General features: G+C 45.9%; 1 protein-coding gene across 1 annotated transcript in view; it reads left to right on the top strand.

Moving 5' to 3' along the window:
* The window catches only part of LOC126094991 (semaphorin-2A-like), a 1,391,554-nt gene that overhangs the window by 1,193,277 nt on the left and 181,487 nt on the right, over window positions 1-16,790 (top strand). Inside the window, exon 7 of the mRNA XM_049909645.1 lies at window positions 10,248-10,478. Coding sequence (XP_049765602.1) covers window positions 10,248-10,478 — 231 coding nt within the window. The remainder of the gene's footprint in view (window positions 1-10,247; window positions 10,479-16,790) is intronic.

Raw genomic sequence — 16,790 nt, 5'->3', positions numbered from 1 at the left:
TCCTGACAGAATTTTCTGATACCTTTACCTGTCATGACCTTATACTAAATTTCGACTGATGCTAACATAGCATGATTCGTGTCTGGAAGCAAAATTCTTAATAAATGATAAATTTCACCTCGTTCCTCGTGCAGCGTCACTACCAGGTTAGGTGCAAAATTTGTGAGGGAGTGTGGTGCAACATCTTAGGAGCCGTCGGTGGCCAGTGAACGTGACGTGTAGGCATTAAGTTTAAGACAACGCGCGTGTGAAATTATTGTGGGATGTGCTAGCTTCACTCGGCGTAACTTACCAATGCAGCAATGGCACATGGGGCAGGCATGTCTTCATCCTTCGGCTTTTCATGATGTTTCCTATCATGTGACCAAGAGTGGTTCATTGACACAACAAATGTGCTGCTATTTGGTATAAAATGAAAAAAATAATGAAATGATCGTATGGCATTGTTGGCCGGGAGGCCCTATTCGGGGAAGCTCGGCCGCCGTATTGCAAGTCCTTTTTAGTCGACGCCACTTTGGCGACCTGCGAGTCAACGATGATGAAATGATTATGAAGGACACACAACACCCAGTCCCCTGCAGGGAATCGAACCCGGCCCGTCTGCGTGGGAGGCAGTAACGCTACCGCTACGCTACGAAGGCGGACGCTATTTGGTATAAATAACAGTTGACTTTGTATCTGAGATTCACAGTCTAGCAGTACCACCGGAATGCAGGTGTACCACCAGAGCAGAAGACGACACAGAGCGACAACCTGCAGCCCCACCTGGGTACCAGCTCCGTACACAAAGTGAACGCCCTCCGGACTCAGCGCCACAGAGCAGCCACCTACTAACATTGCGGTGGGCGTGCTTCTTGCCGCTAGCCTTCGGTGCTTTCGTACTGTCGTTTATTGAAGAGGAGTACCACTGCAAGATTCCTTTGCGTACACTGCCGATGTCAATTTTGTGGCAACATAGCTGACGGCCTGGCGCCGACTGTAGACATAGCAAAGCAGGGAGCTGGCACAAGTTACTGGTGGCTGGGACGACACTAGCAACTGGTTCACTGACTACCGGTCCACTCCTATGCAGCCGCAGAACCACTGCATCAGCTGCAAATAGTCTCAATTTGGACAGCCGCTTCTTCCTCGGCCTCATCGGCCTTCCACCCAGCCTCACGCCATTAGAATTTAGCCTCCTATCCACACCTCCAAGGTCAGCGATACTAAAAGAAACTAAACTCCTCCCGAACATGTCATGAAGGCCCAATGGGACCGACCGGGCGCCGTGTCATCCTCAGCCTACAGGCGTCACTGAATGCGGATATGGAGGGGAATGAGGTCAGCACGCCGCTCTCCCGGCCGTATGTCAGTTTACGAGACCGGAGCCGCTACTTGTCAATCAAGTAGCTCCTCTGTTTGCCTCACAAGGGCTGAGTGCACCCCGCTTGCCAACAGCGCTCGGCAGACCGAATGGTCACCCATCCAAGTGCTAGCCCAGCCAGACAGCGCTTAACTTCGGTGATGTGACGGGAACCGGTGTTACCACTGCGGCAAGGCCGTTGGCGAGCGATACATGATTAGAAATTTTACGGGCTGCTTTCGGAGTCTTTGCGGAGGAAGAGAGCTATATCAATGCGGATTTGTAATGTTGGTTATCTTTCCGGGACAGACGATGCCGTCCTTCATCGTCAACAACCAAGCAATGATGATGACGTCATAACACATCCATTTGTGTTAAAATGCAGCTGTTATATGGGCTTGAGTGCATTATCCAATTGGCGACAACAACAGTCCCCTGTCGACTCTCGCTGTATGTGGGCTGGTTGGAAGAAACTAGTATTATACTTTGTTTACGATCATGTTTCCACTTCGCTAATATTTCTGCCACATGGTACAATTATTACTGTAAGGTACTCAGTTTTTAACAATTTCACTAATAATTTATTTTTCACAGTGAAATGCTATAATTTATGGTTTTTCGGTTAATTTCATAGTCAAAAGTAACGATATGAATAAAAATACTATTTCCCTTCATTTCGTTTTCCAGCAAGTAGAGGGATGGAACAAAAAGGTTATTCATAAATACTTCTGGTGTTTGAGAAGACCCTGCGTGGAAACAACATGGCATACAGGAAGCACACACATCTCTCCATGTACACTCCTGGAAATTGAAATAAGAACACCGTGAATTCGTTGTCCCAGGAAGGGGAAACTTTATTGACACATTCCTGGGGTCAGATGCATCACATGATCACACTGACAGAACCACAGGCACATAGACACAGGCAACAGAGCATGCACAATGTCGGCACTAGTACAGTGTATATCCACCTTTCGCAGCAATGCAGGCTGCTATTCTCCCATGGAGACGATCGTAGAGATGCTGGATGTAGTCCTGTGGAACGGCTTGCCATGCCATTTCCACCTGGCGCCTCAGTTGGACCAGCGTTCGTGCTGGACGTGCAGACCGCGTGAGACGACGCTTCATCCAGTCCCAAACATGCTCAATGGGGGACAGATCCGGAGATCTTGCTGGCCATGGTAGTTGACTTACACCTTCTAGAGCACGTTGGGTGGCACGGGATACATGCGGACGTGCATTGTCCTGTTGGAACAGCAAGTTCCCTTGCCGGTCTAGGAATGGTAGAACGATGGGTTCGATGACGGTTTGGATGTACCGTGCACTATTCAGTGTCCCCTCGACGATCACCAGTGGTGTACGGCCAGTGTAGGAGATCGCTCCCCACACCATGATGCCGGGTGTTGGCCCTGTGTGCCTCGGTCGTATGCAGTCCTGATTGTGGCGCTCACCTGCACGGCGCCAAACACGCATACGAGCATCATTGGCACCAAGGCAGAAGCGACTCTCATCGCTGAAGACGACACGTCTCCATTCGTCCCTCCATTCACGCCTGTCGCGACACCACTGGAGGCGGGCTGCACGATGTTGAGGCGTGAGCGGAAGACGGCCTAACGGTGTGCGGGACCGTAGCCCAGCTTCATGGAGACGGTTGCGAATGGTCCTCGCCGATACCCCAGGAGCAACAGTGTCCCTAATTTGCTGGGAAGTGGCGGTGCGGTCTCCTACGGCACTGCGTAGGATCCTACGGTCTTGGCGTGCATCCGTGCGTCGCTGCGGTCCGGTCCCAGGTCGACGGGCACGTGCACCTTCCGCCGACCACTGGCGACAACATCGGTGTACTGTGGAGACCTCACGCCCCACGTGTTGAGCAATTCGGCGGTACGTCCACCCGGCCTCCCGCATGCCCACTATACGCCCTCGCTCAAAGTCCGTCAACTGCACATACGGTTCACGTCCACGCTGTCGCGGCATGCTACCAGTGTTAAAGACTGCGATGGAGCTCCGTATGCCACGCCAAACTGGCTGACACTGACGGCGGCGGTGCACAAATGCTGCTCAGCTAGCGCCATTCGACGGCTAACACCGCGGTTCCTGGTGTGTCCGCTGTGCCGTGCATGTGATCATTGCTTGTACAGCCCTCTCGCAGTGTCCGGAGCAAGTATGGTGGGTCTGACACACCGGTGTCAATGTGTTCTTTTTTCCATTTCCAGGAGTGTATTTAACTCACGTTACACGTGCTCAGCATAGCCGTTTCTTGATGCGGCAAACGTCAGTGCGTTCATGCAATTCATTAAGACGAACTGTCCAGAAAGGCGAAACAGCAGCCCACTTTGGAAATCTGTTCATTGGGTTGCCTATCTGGAGGCGAGGACTAATTTGACGCAACAACATGGAGCGGAGGGTTAACAATAAAACTTGAAGAAAGCAAAACCTGAAGAAACATTCTATAATAAGAAGAATCTTGCTTGTATTAAGCAGAATTTCCTTTTGTCAGTGGGGCAATGATACATTCCATGACATGCAACAAATTCTCAAAGGTTCTCTGATAACCTATCAGAGGGCGTGCTATTACATAGATCGTACAATAAACATTAATTTGTTAAAATGATGTGATGTCTGCTTTTTGCTCTAATTGTTCCGATTTTGCTATGCAATTTTGAAGCGTAAGATTTGGTATTAAATCGTGTCACAGAAATAGGTTGAAAATTACGTTTTATGCTACTTCTCGTAATTGTACCATTGTCATTGATTATTATTAATAAAATAAGTAGGTTTATTATTGACATGCATGTAAATGATTTACTACTTTTATAAGTAAGAGTTTAATGAGATGGCTCGATTGAGTTGTCCGGAATTATAGTTATTGCATGTTTGACATTAGCGGAACAGACATTAATTTTCTATCGGTCTCCATCGTAGAAACCAACCTCACAAGAAGGAATAAAGCTGTACAAATGGATTTGTATATAATTCAACTTCCCATGGGATGAACTGAAAACCATCAGAGTCACAAAATGTTGACAAAATCATCTGTAACAGCCCATAATTTAGATACTAGCACTGTGATTAAGCAGAACGATCGTTAATGGTGTAACACGAGGACTGTATACAGGTAGGAGCAGCCAAACTGAACCTCTTCCTGAGACAGGATCCGTTGTAAATGTTTTACTAACAAAGAACCCCTTGAGTGCGAGGTGGCATGTTCAATTTTCATTAAGGCTCATTTGAAAGTGTTATGTTAAGAATTATGACAGGAAAAGAAATTAGTGCTAATAACTCATCATGTGCTTCATGAAGGTGGTAGAAATTCAGTGTGCGGGAGATGCAGAGATCAACTTTCTATTTGAGATATGTGTTACTCTTCACAAAATGAACACTGTCGACATTCAAGAAATGTTCAGAACAACCAATAATTTGCCCCATGAACACCGAATGAGAAATGGCTCGCCATAGTGATCAAGGAAGTTTGCACCATCGAGACCGAGGGCGAACGCCTTGGAAATTACAGTGCAGGACGTTCTGCTAGGTAGACATTCCTAAAGAATTACACTGCAAAGCCAAGGAAACTGGTACACCTGGACAATATAGCGCAGGGTCCCCGACTGCGCAGAAGTGCCGCAATACGACGTGGAGTGGATTCGACTAAAGTAGTGCTGGAGGGAACTAACACCCTGAATCCTGCAGGGCTGTCCATAAATCCGTAAGAGTAGGAGGGGGTGGAGATCTCTTCTGAACAGTACGTTGCATGGGATCCCAGATACGCTCAATAATGTTCATGTCTGGGGAGTTTGGCGACCAGTTGAGTGTTTAAACTCGGAAGAGTGTTCATGGAGCCAATCTGTAGCAATTCTGGACGTGTGGGGTGTCGCATTGCACAATGGACATGAATGGATACAGGTGATCAGACAGGATACTTACGTATGTGTCACCTGTATCTAGACGAATCAGGGGTCCCATATCACTCCAACTGCACACGCCCCACACCCTTACAGAGCCTCCAGCAGCTTGAACATTCCCCTGCTGACGTGCATGGTCCATGGATTCATGAGGTTGTCTCCATACCCATACACGTCCATCCGCTCGATACAATTTGTAACGAGACTCGTCCGACCAGGCAACATGTTTCCAGTCATCAACAGTCCAATGTCGGTGTTGACGAGCTCAGGCGCGGCGTAAAGCTTTGTGTCGTGTAGCCATCAAGGCTACATGAGTGGCCTTCGGCTTCGAAAGCCCATGTCGATGCTGTTTCGTTGAGTGGTTCGCACGCCGACACTTGTTGATGGCCAGCACTGAAATCTGCAGCAATGTGCGGGAGGGTTGTACTTTTGCCTCGTTGAACGACTCTCTTCAGTCGTCACTGATCCAGTTCTTGCAGCATCTTTTTCCTGGGGCAGCAACGTCGGAGATTTGATGTTTTACTGAATTCCTGATATTCTCGGTACACTCGTGAAATGGTCGTACTGGAAAATGTCCACTTCATCGCTATATCGGAAATGCTGTGTCCCATCGCTCGTGGGGAGACTGTTACACCACGTTTAAGCTGACTTAAATCTTGGGCCGGCCGGAGTGGTCGAGCGGTTCTAGGCGCTACAGTCTGGAACTGCGCGACCGCTACGGTCGCAGGTTCGAATCCTGCCTCGGGCATGGATGTGTGTGATGTCCTTAGGTTAGTCAGGTTTAAGTTAGTTAGGTTCTAGGGGACTGATGACCTCAGAAGCTAAGTCTCATAGTGCTCAGAGCCATTTGACCCATTTGACTTAAATCTTGGTTAACTTCCATTGTAACAGCAGTAACCGACCTAACAACTACGCCACTTGTATCTTAAATAGGCGTTTTCGACCGCAGCGCCGTATGCTCTCTTTTTAAATATCTATATTTGAATATGCATGTGTATACCTGTTTCTTTGGCGCTTCAGTGTATAGTGGTGTAACAGGGTAATGGCAACTAATGGATTTTGATGGCATACAACCGATTGCGAAACAGTCTATCGTGGAACTTATCGTGAAACTGGTTATCGTTTAAAGTGAAACAGCAGACAGTGAGATAAAATGCTTTATAGACAGGGAGAAAACAAACATCGAGAGGTTCGGGTGGTATGAACTGTAATATCACACACTGTTTAGGAGGGAGAATTTGCTCTATAGCAGTGTAATTTTTATACTCAGGACAGGAATAAAGTAAAATTATGTAATTTGATCAACTATTAGCCAAAAGCTGTGCTCATACACTAGTGGTAATTCTCTTACGCCCATTTTCCCACTTAGCTTGCTGTGACGTAGGCATTTCCCTACTGCCTTTGGAAGATCACGCATACGAGACTTAATCGCAGAGGGCAACTTGTCGCAGCACAGTATAACTGCCCAGCCAATTTTCCACCCAGATTAACAGTCGGTGTAATTGTATAGGAATCCCTTTAAGTTTTTGGGGTCGATTCCACAGTTTGCTGTTCGTCAAGTTGACTGTTTTAAATATCGTTCTTTTATGTTGTCCAGTCAAAATGTTCAAATGTGTGTGAAATCTTATGGGACTTAACTGCGAAGGTCATCAGTCCCTAAGCTTACACACTACTTAACCTAAATTATCCTAAGGACAAACACACACACACACACACACACACACGCACACACACACACACACACACATGCCCGAGGGAGGACTCGAACTTCCGCCGGGACCAGCCACACAGTCCATGACTGTAGCGCCTGAGACCGCTCGGCTAATCCCGCGCGGCTGTCCAGTCCTGTAGCACTTTTTGAAGTTACTCAACCATCCACTACTACCCTTGAAATCACTGAAATCAATGTCGGGCACACTTTGATGGGCATAACGTAGTAGGTCACTATCATGCACAGCTTGTAAATTGTATCGAGCATCCTTGAAACGCACAAAAATCAATTTCCGTAATAAGTGCACTTTTTCCTTCTTTGAATATCTGTGGTTTTTCTTATGCACTAAACTGTCGTACTGCTGGAGAATTATTCGAAATCTGTTCATAACTTTTTTGCTGCGAATGATCTTCCGTGTAAGTAATGTTTAGTACTTGCTCCTTGGACTCGATTGTCCTTCACTACATTTCTCTGGAGACACGATTTGTGACTACCTGACAAGGATGATGAACTACATGGCTCGAACCTGTTTCAGTATCACTTTCACTTGTTAAACACGTATTGTCGTTATTGTACTCCTCATGTACATTTCCCGCAGTTCTTTCTCACTCTGTGACAAGAAAATAAACATGTCTATAAGGGGTGCAATAGATGTAAAATACGTGTTACACTACAAATATACACAATTCTGCTGTAAAACCGATTTATGACAATGCTCAGCAGTTTTTATGCTCAGCAGTTTTTTTCCTGTGTTGCAAAGTGAATTAACAACCGATTCGTGCCACTGCTCAGCAATTTTTGGAGCAAACCCTGTGAATGACAGAGAAAAATATGAGAAAAGCTTGAAGAAATCAGTTAAGGTGGCTTGCCCCAGGGCTGTTGCAGAATATACGTCAGTGCATGGCAGGTTTTGATTCAGTAGATTGAGCGATAGCCTTTTTTCCCTGCAGTTGATAGTAGTGAATGCTTTGTTCCTTCACAGAAAGAGCCACTACAAAGTGGGACGCATTGTAAAAGCACACTTGCGTGGAACCAGTTCAAGAAGGCTATGTTTAGAGATATGTCCTTCCCGAGGTACAAGTGATAGGCAGGAAAGACCTAGAAGTAGTTCTATTCAGAACTGTTACATCATAAAGAAGGAAACACCAACTGCTGTACTGCCTACAAACGGATGTGTGACTGGGTATCACAGGACATTTGCCGATCATGGATATGAAAGAAAGGCGCAAGGTTGTATCATGCAGTGGGGTAGTCAGAGAGATGTGTGTAAGTAAAATGCACAGAGAATTTAAGTTTCACTGCGAGTGAAAACTGTTTCTCAAAATTCCACGGTAAGTGGTGATACGACCTACGAAACTGTTCGAGGGCACCGCAAAAAAAGTTATGAAAAAATAGTAAATAAGGTGAAACACACTTTGTTCGCGAAGAAGTTCTCAGCATTGTCTTGCCATATGGCAACAAACTTAAAACGATGAATAAATAAAAATTAATTCAAAATTTCTGTGTTTAAACTGTTATACGATAATATGTGTATCAGGTTCTATCGCCAGATACTTGTTACATAACATGAGGCCTGCAAAAGGGGAGTCAGAGGTAAGAAATGGATAATGAGACGACTTTATGGAACCAGACCTGAAGAATTAAGCTGATTATTTAAGAAGATACTATTTAATATAGCAAAATGTTGGAGTTTTTTGTGGCGGAGTGGGAGTGATGGAATGGACTGAAATACGCTAGGGTGACGTTGTCGAATGAAAAAGATTAAAAGTGCGTATCCAATTGTCGATCTAACATCAGACCTGTCCTGAAATACATAATTACAACTGAAGGCTCAGACACTGTCCCAGGATGTCAATATACAATCCCAGGGATGATGGGGCATATTACAAAATGCAGCTGACTTGGCTGTTTGTAATTTTTAAACAAATCTGAAGCAATGAATCTAAATATGAATTCCTGAGTCACTAGTGGTACGTCTTCCCAACAGTTCTAAGGGTATCGTGTAACTAAACTGAAGAGCGAAAGAAAGTGGTACATCTGCCTAATATTTTGTAGTGCCCCTGCGAGCATGCAGAAGTGCCAAAACACGAAGTGGCAGACTCGAGTAACGTCTGAAGTAGTGCTGGAGCGGATGGAGCGAACTGATACCATGAATCTTGCAGGGCTGTCCATAAATCCGTAAGAGTACGGGAGGCGGGGGCGGGGTGAAGCACAGCACGTTTCAAGGCAGCCTAGATATAATCAATAAAGTTCATGTCTAGGAAGCTTGGTGACCAGCGGAAGTGTTTAAACTCAGAAGAGTGTTCCTGGAGCGACTTTGTAGAAACTGTGAACGTGTGGGGATCCCATTGTCCTGCAGGAATTGCCCAAGTCTGTCGGAATGCACAATCGACATGAGTAGATGGGGGTGATCGGACAGAATGCTTACGTACGTGCCACCTGTCAGAGTCGTATGTAGACGTATCAGAGGTCCCATATCACTCCAACTGCACACGCTCCACACTATTACGGAGGCTCCACCAGCTTGAACATTCACCTGCTGACATGCGGGGTCTATGGATTCATGAGGTTTTCTCCATACCTGTACACGTCCATGCGCTCGATACAATTTGAAACGTGACTCGTCCAACCATGCAACATGTTTCCAGTCATCAAGAGTCCATTGTAGCTGTTGACGAGCCCAGGCGAGGCGTAGAGCTTTGTGTCGTCCAGTCATCAAGGGTACACGAGTGGGCCTTCGGCTCCCAAAAGCCCATATCGACAATGTTTCGTTGATTGGTTCGCACGGCGACACTTGCTGATTGCCCAGCATTGAAATCTGCAGCAATTTTGCAGGATCTTTTTCTGGCCGCAGTGATGTCGGAGATTTGATATTTTACCGGATTCCTGCTATTCTCGGTACACTCGTCAAATCGTCGTACAGGGAAGTCCCCACTTCATCGCTACCGCGGCGGTGCTGAGTCACACGGCTCGTGCGGCGGCTATAACAACACTTTCAAACTCAGTGTAATCTTGATAACCTGCCATTGCAGCAGCAGTAACCGATGTAACTACTGCGGCAGACACTTGTTGTCTTATATAGGCGTTGCCGATCGCAACGCCGTATTCTGCCTGTTTGCATATCTCTGTATTTGAATACGCGTGCCTATACCAGTTTCTTTGGCGCTTCAGTGTATTTGCTGTCTTTACTTTCAGACCTTCTAGTTGCTGCTCCACAGCTCCACACGCATGATCTGGTGCGTAAGCTTACTCGCGAGCAAACGGTGACTGTGGGTGTGGCGGCTTCTGTTGGCAGAGCCGGACTTCGTGGGGTCGTTCGAGAGCGGCGAGCACGTGGTGTTCTTCCTACGCGAGCCGGCCGTCGAGTACATCAACTGCGGCAAGCGCGTGTACTCGCGCGTGGCGCGCGTCTGCAAGGCCGACACGGGCGGCAAGAACGTGCTCGCCCACAACTGGGCCACCTTCCTCAAGGCGCGCCTCAACTGCTCGCTGCCCGGCGAGTTCCCCTTCTACTTCGACGAGATACGTAAGTCGCACAGCGTATCACTCTCGCTACAACCCAGAACTGCTCGCAACCCTTTGAGTTTTGGTACTATTTCTGTTGTGGGTTGGCAGGAAAGCCAACACCGTGTTATTAGAGGAAGCCGAAAGGCACGTGTTTTAGCTCACGCAGGCTGGCGTGAGGTCTGGAACAGGTCAAGGAAATTAGAATTTAGGAAAACGGACGTAGCTGGTGGAATACTTAACTTTAATCCATTAATGATGAGCGTCGCTCTTGACTGTACATGATTCAGTATCAATAGTAGCAAATGACGTAGCTGAAGGCTATGCTAACTGTCGTCTCGGCAGATGAGATCGTATTTTGGCAGTGAACCATCGCTAGCAAAGTCGGTTGTACAACTGGGGCGAGAGCTAGGAAGTCTCTCTAGACCTGCCTTGTGGCGGCGCTCGGTCTGAAATCACTGATAGTGGCGACACGCGGGTCCGACGTATACTAACGGACCGCGGCCGATTTCAAGGCTACCACCTAGCAAGTGTGGTGTCTGGCGGTGACACCACAGTTTCCTCGAGACGAGTAGCCTAAAGCACCTTATTCTCACTATGAGAATGTGCTACCCGGAAACGTTGTCGTAGTGCTCATGGCCCTGTACACCTGTGTGCGCCGGCCGCCGTGGCCGAGCGGTTTTGGCGCGTCAGTCTGGAACCGCGAGACCACTACGGTCGCAGGTTCGAATCCTGCCTCGGGCATGGATGTGTGTGATGTCCTTAGGTTAGTTAGGTTTAAGTAGTTCTAAGTTCTAGGTGATTGATGTCCTTAGCTGTTAAGTCCCAAAGTGCTCAGAGCCATTTGAACCATTTTGAACCTGTGTGCCTTGAAAAGAGTGCTGCTTCTACTTGTCCCTACTTCAGTCCCAAACCACGTCAGAGTCACTACTGTCTCATTCCCTCAAGTTCACATTCAACTTCCCAAAGTCCTCAATCTCGCTACTAGAATCAGCTGGTCTACAACTGAGCTACAGTCCTCAAGGCAGTAGACCCGGCTTAACTGTTTGCTGCCAGTAGAGATCACATTTCACGTCTTCAAGGTACGTAAATCCCAAGACATGCCATCTTCACAACACGGAGCTGCTAGCGCATGTCTGTTTATGATCAGTTTCAACTGCTAGCTACCTGGTAAGTTACACTTACTGTCATTGTAACATCAGTAACGATCTAAAAACTGCAGAACACACTTCTTGTCATATATAGGCGTTGCCGACCGCTGTGCCGTATTCTGCCTGTTTACATATCTGTTTGTTTGAACACACATGCCTATACCAGTTTCTTTGGCACTTCAGTGCACTTATTTTGGTAAATTTAATCACGCTGTGTGTTTAATGAGGTTTGGCACAGTTTTATTGTTTGTTAAGAGGGTGTGAGCGTTGGTTGTATGTATTTATTTTGGAAAATTTGTTCACACTGTGTGAGTAACGATGTGCACCGGTTGTTTGGCATAGTGCTATTGCTAGACTCTTACACGATTAAAGCGTGACAGTTGTTCAATACAATTCAAATTAGTGGCGTACACTGCAAGTTATCTCGCTACTAGAATCAGCTGGTCTGCAACTGAGCTACAGTCCTCAAGGCACTAGACCCGGCTTAACTGTTTGCTGCCAGTAGAGATTTCATTTCACATCTTCAAGGTACGTAAATCCCAAGACATACCATCTCCACAACACGAAGCTGGTAGCGCATGTCTGTTTATGATCAGTTTCAACTGCTAGCTACCTGGTAAGTTACACTTACAGAGCGCTCCATAACGCTATGTTTACATCCTCTTTTTTCATTTGTTTAGTATTTATTCTAATGAGATGTGATCAATGAATAATTGTCCACATGATCAGGAAATTAAGTGGTTTATTTCAATTTCAAGGACAGATGCCCTAAACTGTCATCCCAATCAGCAGCTGTCATAAGGGAGTGATATCGTGGTGGGCGTCTGTCGACGAATATCGGGGATGAAAGTAAAGTAAATGCGTATCACATGGTTGGCTGGGAGTCCCTCAATACCGATGTTCAGCCGTTTCTGGCAACCTCTTTCAATTGGGGACCGCTTTGGTGACATCCACGTCCTAGCCGGGGAATGGGTACCTGCTGTTTAACGTGGAAACCGAACCACGTACTGTTCTTGGATTATATGTACATAGTCGACAGAGCAAAGAGAGAACGAAAAATTCCTGTGTGTGACCGGAATTCGATCCCATTACTTTACGGTCTCCAGGTCTTGAGTACTAGAGCACCAAGTCCGATATATTAATATTAAATTTACTTTCTTGTAATCGCACTTTGCCTATATATTGTATTTTGAGTCTGAGAAACAGGAAGAAAGAATGGTGTCTGGCTATACCATTATGGAAAAGTGTCTAACAGTCATAGTCATAGTTAGAAAAGGTGAAGTACGAGTGACTGATATTTACTATTAAAAACAGTCTTGATCACTAGTAGTGATTCTCCAACAGGAAGAGGTTCCTACTCAATGGTCTGAAGATGACCACAGTAGTGGTCGAAACCGGTGACCTTGATAAATACATCGTGGTCAAGACTGTTTTTAAAAGTAAATATTTGTAACACATTGATCACTGCCACTCCCATAATGTATTCAAAAGTAACGAGTGACTCAGACTGGGATGTCAATGCGGACTGTAGATTCGATCAAAATCTATCTCGTCACTCCGACTCGCAAGCTAGCTTCCTAGTAGACGAACTGTTTACAAAGAATATATTTTCACTGATGTGATGTGCACTTCCTTAAATACATTGTCCATTCAAATTATTGTGAACACTTGTCAGAAGTCTGAATAACCATCTTTCGCTACGCGAGACGTGCAGGAAGAGAGTCAGCGAAGAGCTGGAAGGTACCGTCAGGGAAGTGTTGCCATGCCGAGTACCGTGCCGAAGCTAGGTGCGCTAGATTCCTCGGCTGACGTTGTATGACGAAAACCTCGCACATACACTGCGAGCTGTGTGATATGTTGCAAAGTTCTTCTGCATGTAAGGGTGGACACGGTCCCCAAGGATAGATGAATACTTGTCTTGAAATATTGTGCCTTGCGCAATGACGAGATCATCCACAATGTGCCACTAAAACATTCCCCAGTCCATAACGGTGTTTCCTTTCAGACTTTTCACGCCAAACACACCAACGGTCATCTGTCCGATGAAACACAAAACGTGACTCATTTGAAAAGGCCACCTGGCATCACTCATTAGAGGTCCAGTTGAGATACTGGCGTGCAAATTCCACCCTTCATAGCCTGTGAACGTCAGTCAGCATGGGTGCGTGAACCAGGTACCTGCTGCACAGGCCGTACAAGGTAATGTTCACTGAACAGTCGTTGAGGAGGCACTGTTGTCAAATCCTCGGTTCGTCTGGGTGGCCAGTTGCTCGGCAGTTGTTCGTCTACTCACTCGAACACATTTCCGCTGCCGTCGTTCATCCTTGTCATCTGTGGCCCGTCGTGCATCATACTTGTCTCGAAGCTGGTACTGGATCGCGCCATTTTGCAATTCAAGGTATAATTTAGCCACAGCGGCAAGCGAACGATTTGTTAGCTTAGCCGATCGAAAATGCTCCCACCCGTGGCTCGAAAGCCAGAGATCATACCCCCTTTGGACGTCAAATTACTAGCTCCGTTTCCGAATTACGACAACGAATGTCTCCCCCCCCCCCACCCGACCCCTGACGTGCGTGTGACATACCCTCCACTGGTAGTGCTGCCACCTACTGTTTATTTTTTTATTTACACGTCAAGTTCCGTGTGAGCAAATTGAGGAGCAAATCTCCAAGGTCATGGAACGTGTCAGTAAAGGAAATTACAACATAAAAGTAATAACAGGTAAAAAGAAAATGTTTGTGAACCCAGAAAATGTCAAGCCATAAGTTTAAGTAAAAGAACTCAATAATATAACGTAAGAAACAGCTTAATTTTTCAAGGGACTCCTCAACAGAATAGAAGGCTTGACCCATGGGGAAACTCTTCAGTGACTGTCTGTGAGTGGTTATTGTACGTCGACGTCGAACATAGGTTCAAATGGTTCAAATCGCTCTGAGCACTATGGGACTGAGGTCATCAGTCCGCTAGAACTGGACCGATGGCCCTAGCATTCTGATCCCTTCAATCCCACAAACCAACCAGCCAACCCTAGAGATACTTAAACCTAACTAACCTAAGGACATCACACACATCCATGCTCGAGGTCGAACATAGACAGTGGTAAATTAATAGAGGGTGGGGCAAGTAAAAGTGCCCCGACATTTTGAAACCATTTGTGGCAGCATTAACGGAGGAGGGAAAAAACCTACCGTTACTCCAACAACATGGACCAACTGCCCATACAATCGGCCGAACCTTGGAGCACATTTACACAATCTTCACGCCTGACAGAGTTGTTAGCATACTTTGGTCTGGTCGCAGCTCTAGATGGCCACCCAGGTCACCTGATCTAGCAGTGTACGATTACTTTGTGTGGGGAAGTAGTCTAAGGTATATTGCAACAACCATCCTAGTATGAAAGACCTGCAGCAGAACATTACAGATGAGACTGCAGGAATTCCAGCAGTACAGCTTCGATCTACCTTCAGCTACTTGCTGACCATGACCCAAAGGTGCTAAGATGTCAATGATGGTCACTTTCAACATCTGCTATAGTCTGATTAGTACTGTATCTCCATTCCTCTGCTGTGTATCTTTGTACGCTGCAATTCTGTTCTCCGGGCCACTTTTTTTACAGCACCCCGTATAACTGCACCGTGTATAAACCGAGTCGCCTGTCATGGGCTCACGACGTGACAGGATTATTACGAGTAGTGAGATTATTACCGTTTTCCTTATACGTCGCGCTTAGAACTACTATTGTGTATATTAAAACCGAAATCCAGACGACATCGGCCAAAGACGGGAGGTTTATAGCATGCTAAAACTGCGCACAGAGCAGCGGGAATAATCAGGTTTAGTCTTAAATAGGATGCTTATTCTCTAAACATTCGTTTACTCAAATCATTCGCAAATATGATGGAGTAATATCCTCAGCTTCGCAACCTATTTCGTCGCAATACAATGCATAACAATGTACGCTACTAAGACATCTAGTAACGAGGTGCAGTACCAAATGGGATGTGCTGAGCATTACGTCACCTGCCTCTTTGCAGTAGTTAAGGGGAATGTATAGAGATCAGTGAAAAAACTACAGTTTGTTAGCTTCCTTTCCAGATGTGAAAGTAAAACTAAATTATAAGTTACTACAAGTCAAAAGTTGGCTAAGAAATAAGAGAAGTTCTTGTATTATTACATTTGTACACGTAACCTAACGCATACCTTGCCACACCTAACCTTGAGCTAGTGCAGTTAGTTAACAGACCCAACTACTGATGAAATACGCTGAACCACATTACACTCTGCTGGAATAGGGCGATAGTTAATATCTGTGTCAATCCATTCAGAATTACGTTTTCTTTGTTTTCCCTAAACCATTACAGGCAACTGGTGGCATACATACTCTGAAAGGGCAACGGCGATTTGCTTCCCGAAAGTTGTGCAAGTGCATGTACCTGTGCATTGTCTGTAATGACTTCGTTGTCTGCTGGACGTTAAATATTACTCTTCCTTCCTTTAGAATAGCCTTAGATTAAGGATGCGAAAGTCTTTTTCGTTTTCATCTAGTTACCAAATCATATGCGTCGGAAGAAACCTATCCTTTTCCGGAATTTTACTTGACACTGTTGAAGCAAATTCATTACACGGTAGCTCAGCAGGCCTCCATAGGATAACAATAAGTATTCTTTCTATGACAGAAACCCCTTTACTAGATTTGTTCTTACAATTTTCCCTCTGTCATCCATTTAATTAATTTATCTTCTCATTTACTTTTTCAGTCTTTCTTAAGCATATTAAAATGGACAGGATACTTCCTCGATGCGATTTATAACCAAAACACTTCCGTAGGGGATGTAGAAATCAGGATGTAGTGTTCTGCGTTAAGCTCACTGCCTGACAAAAGTTACGGATCCAGAAGATATGATCGAGCATCAATATGACTTCGTACACGTAGACACAACCGGCGGGTAAGTAAATGAATGTGGAGTTGCAATTCCCTGTGACAGGCAGAAAGGCCGCCAAAGTGCATTATTGTTGTTAATGGTTTAGAGTTATTACCAGGCTTGGTAGGCTGAATGCTTATTGTGAAGAAGTAATAGATGTCAAGTATACGTGTGAGACAGCGTTATCAGCACCTGAGAGAAACTAAAAGGGGCCTACTCGTCGACTCGTGCAATATCCAGATTTGGAGTGCATTCGGACAT

Source organism: Schistocerca cancellata, chromosome 8 (assembly GCF_023864275.1).
Source record: "Schistocerca cancellata isolate TAMUIC-IGC-003103 chromosome 8, iqSchCanc2.1, whole genome shotgun sequence".
Classification (NCBI taxonomy): Eukaryota; Metazoa; Arthropoda; class Insecta; order Orthoptera; family Acrididae; genus Schistocerca; species Schistocerca cancellata.
This window is presented reverse-complemented; position numbering and strand designations above follow the sequence as displayed.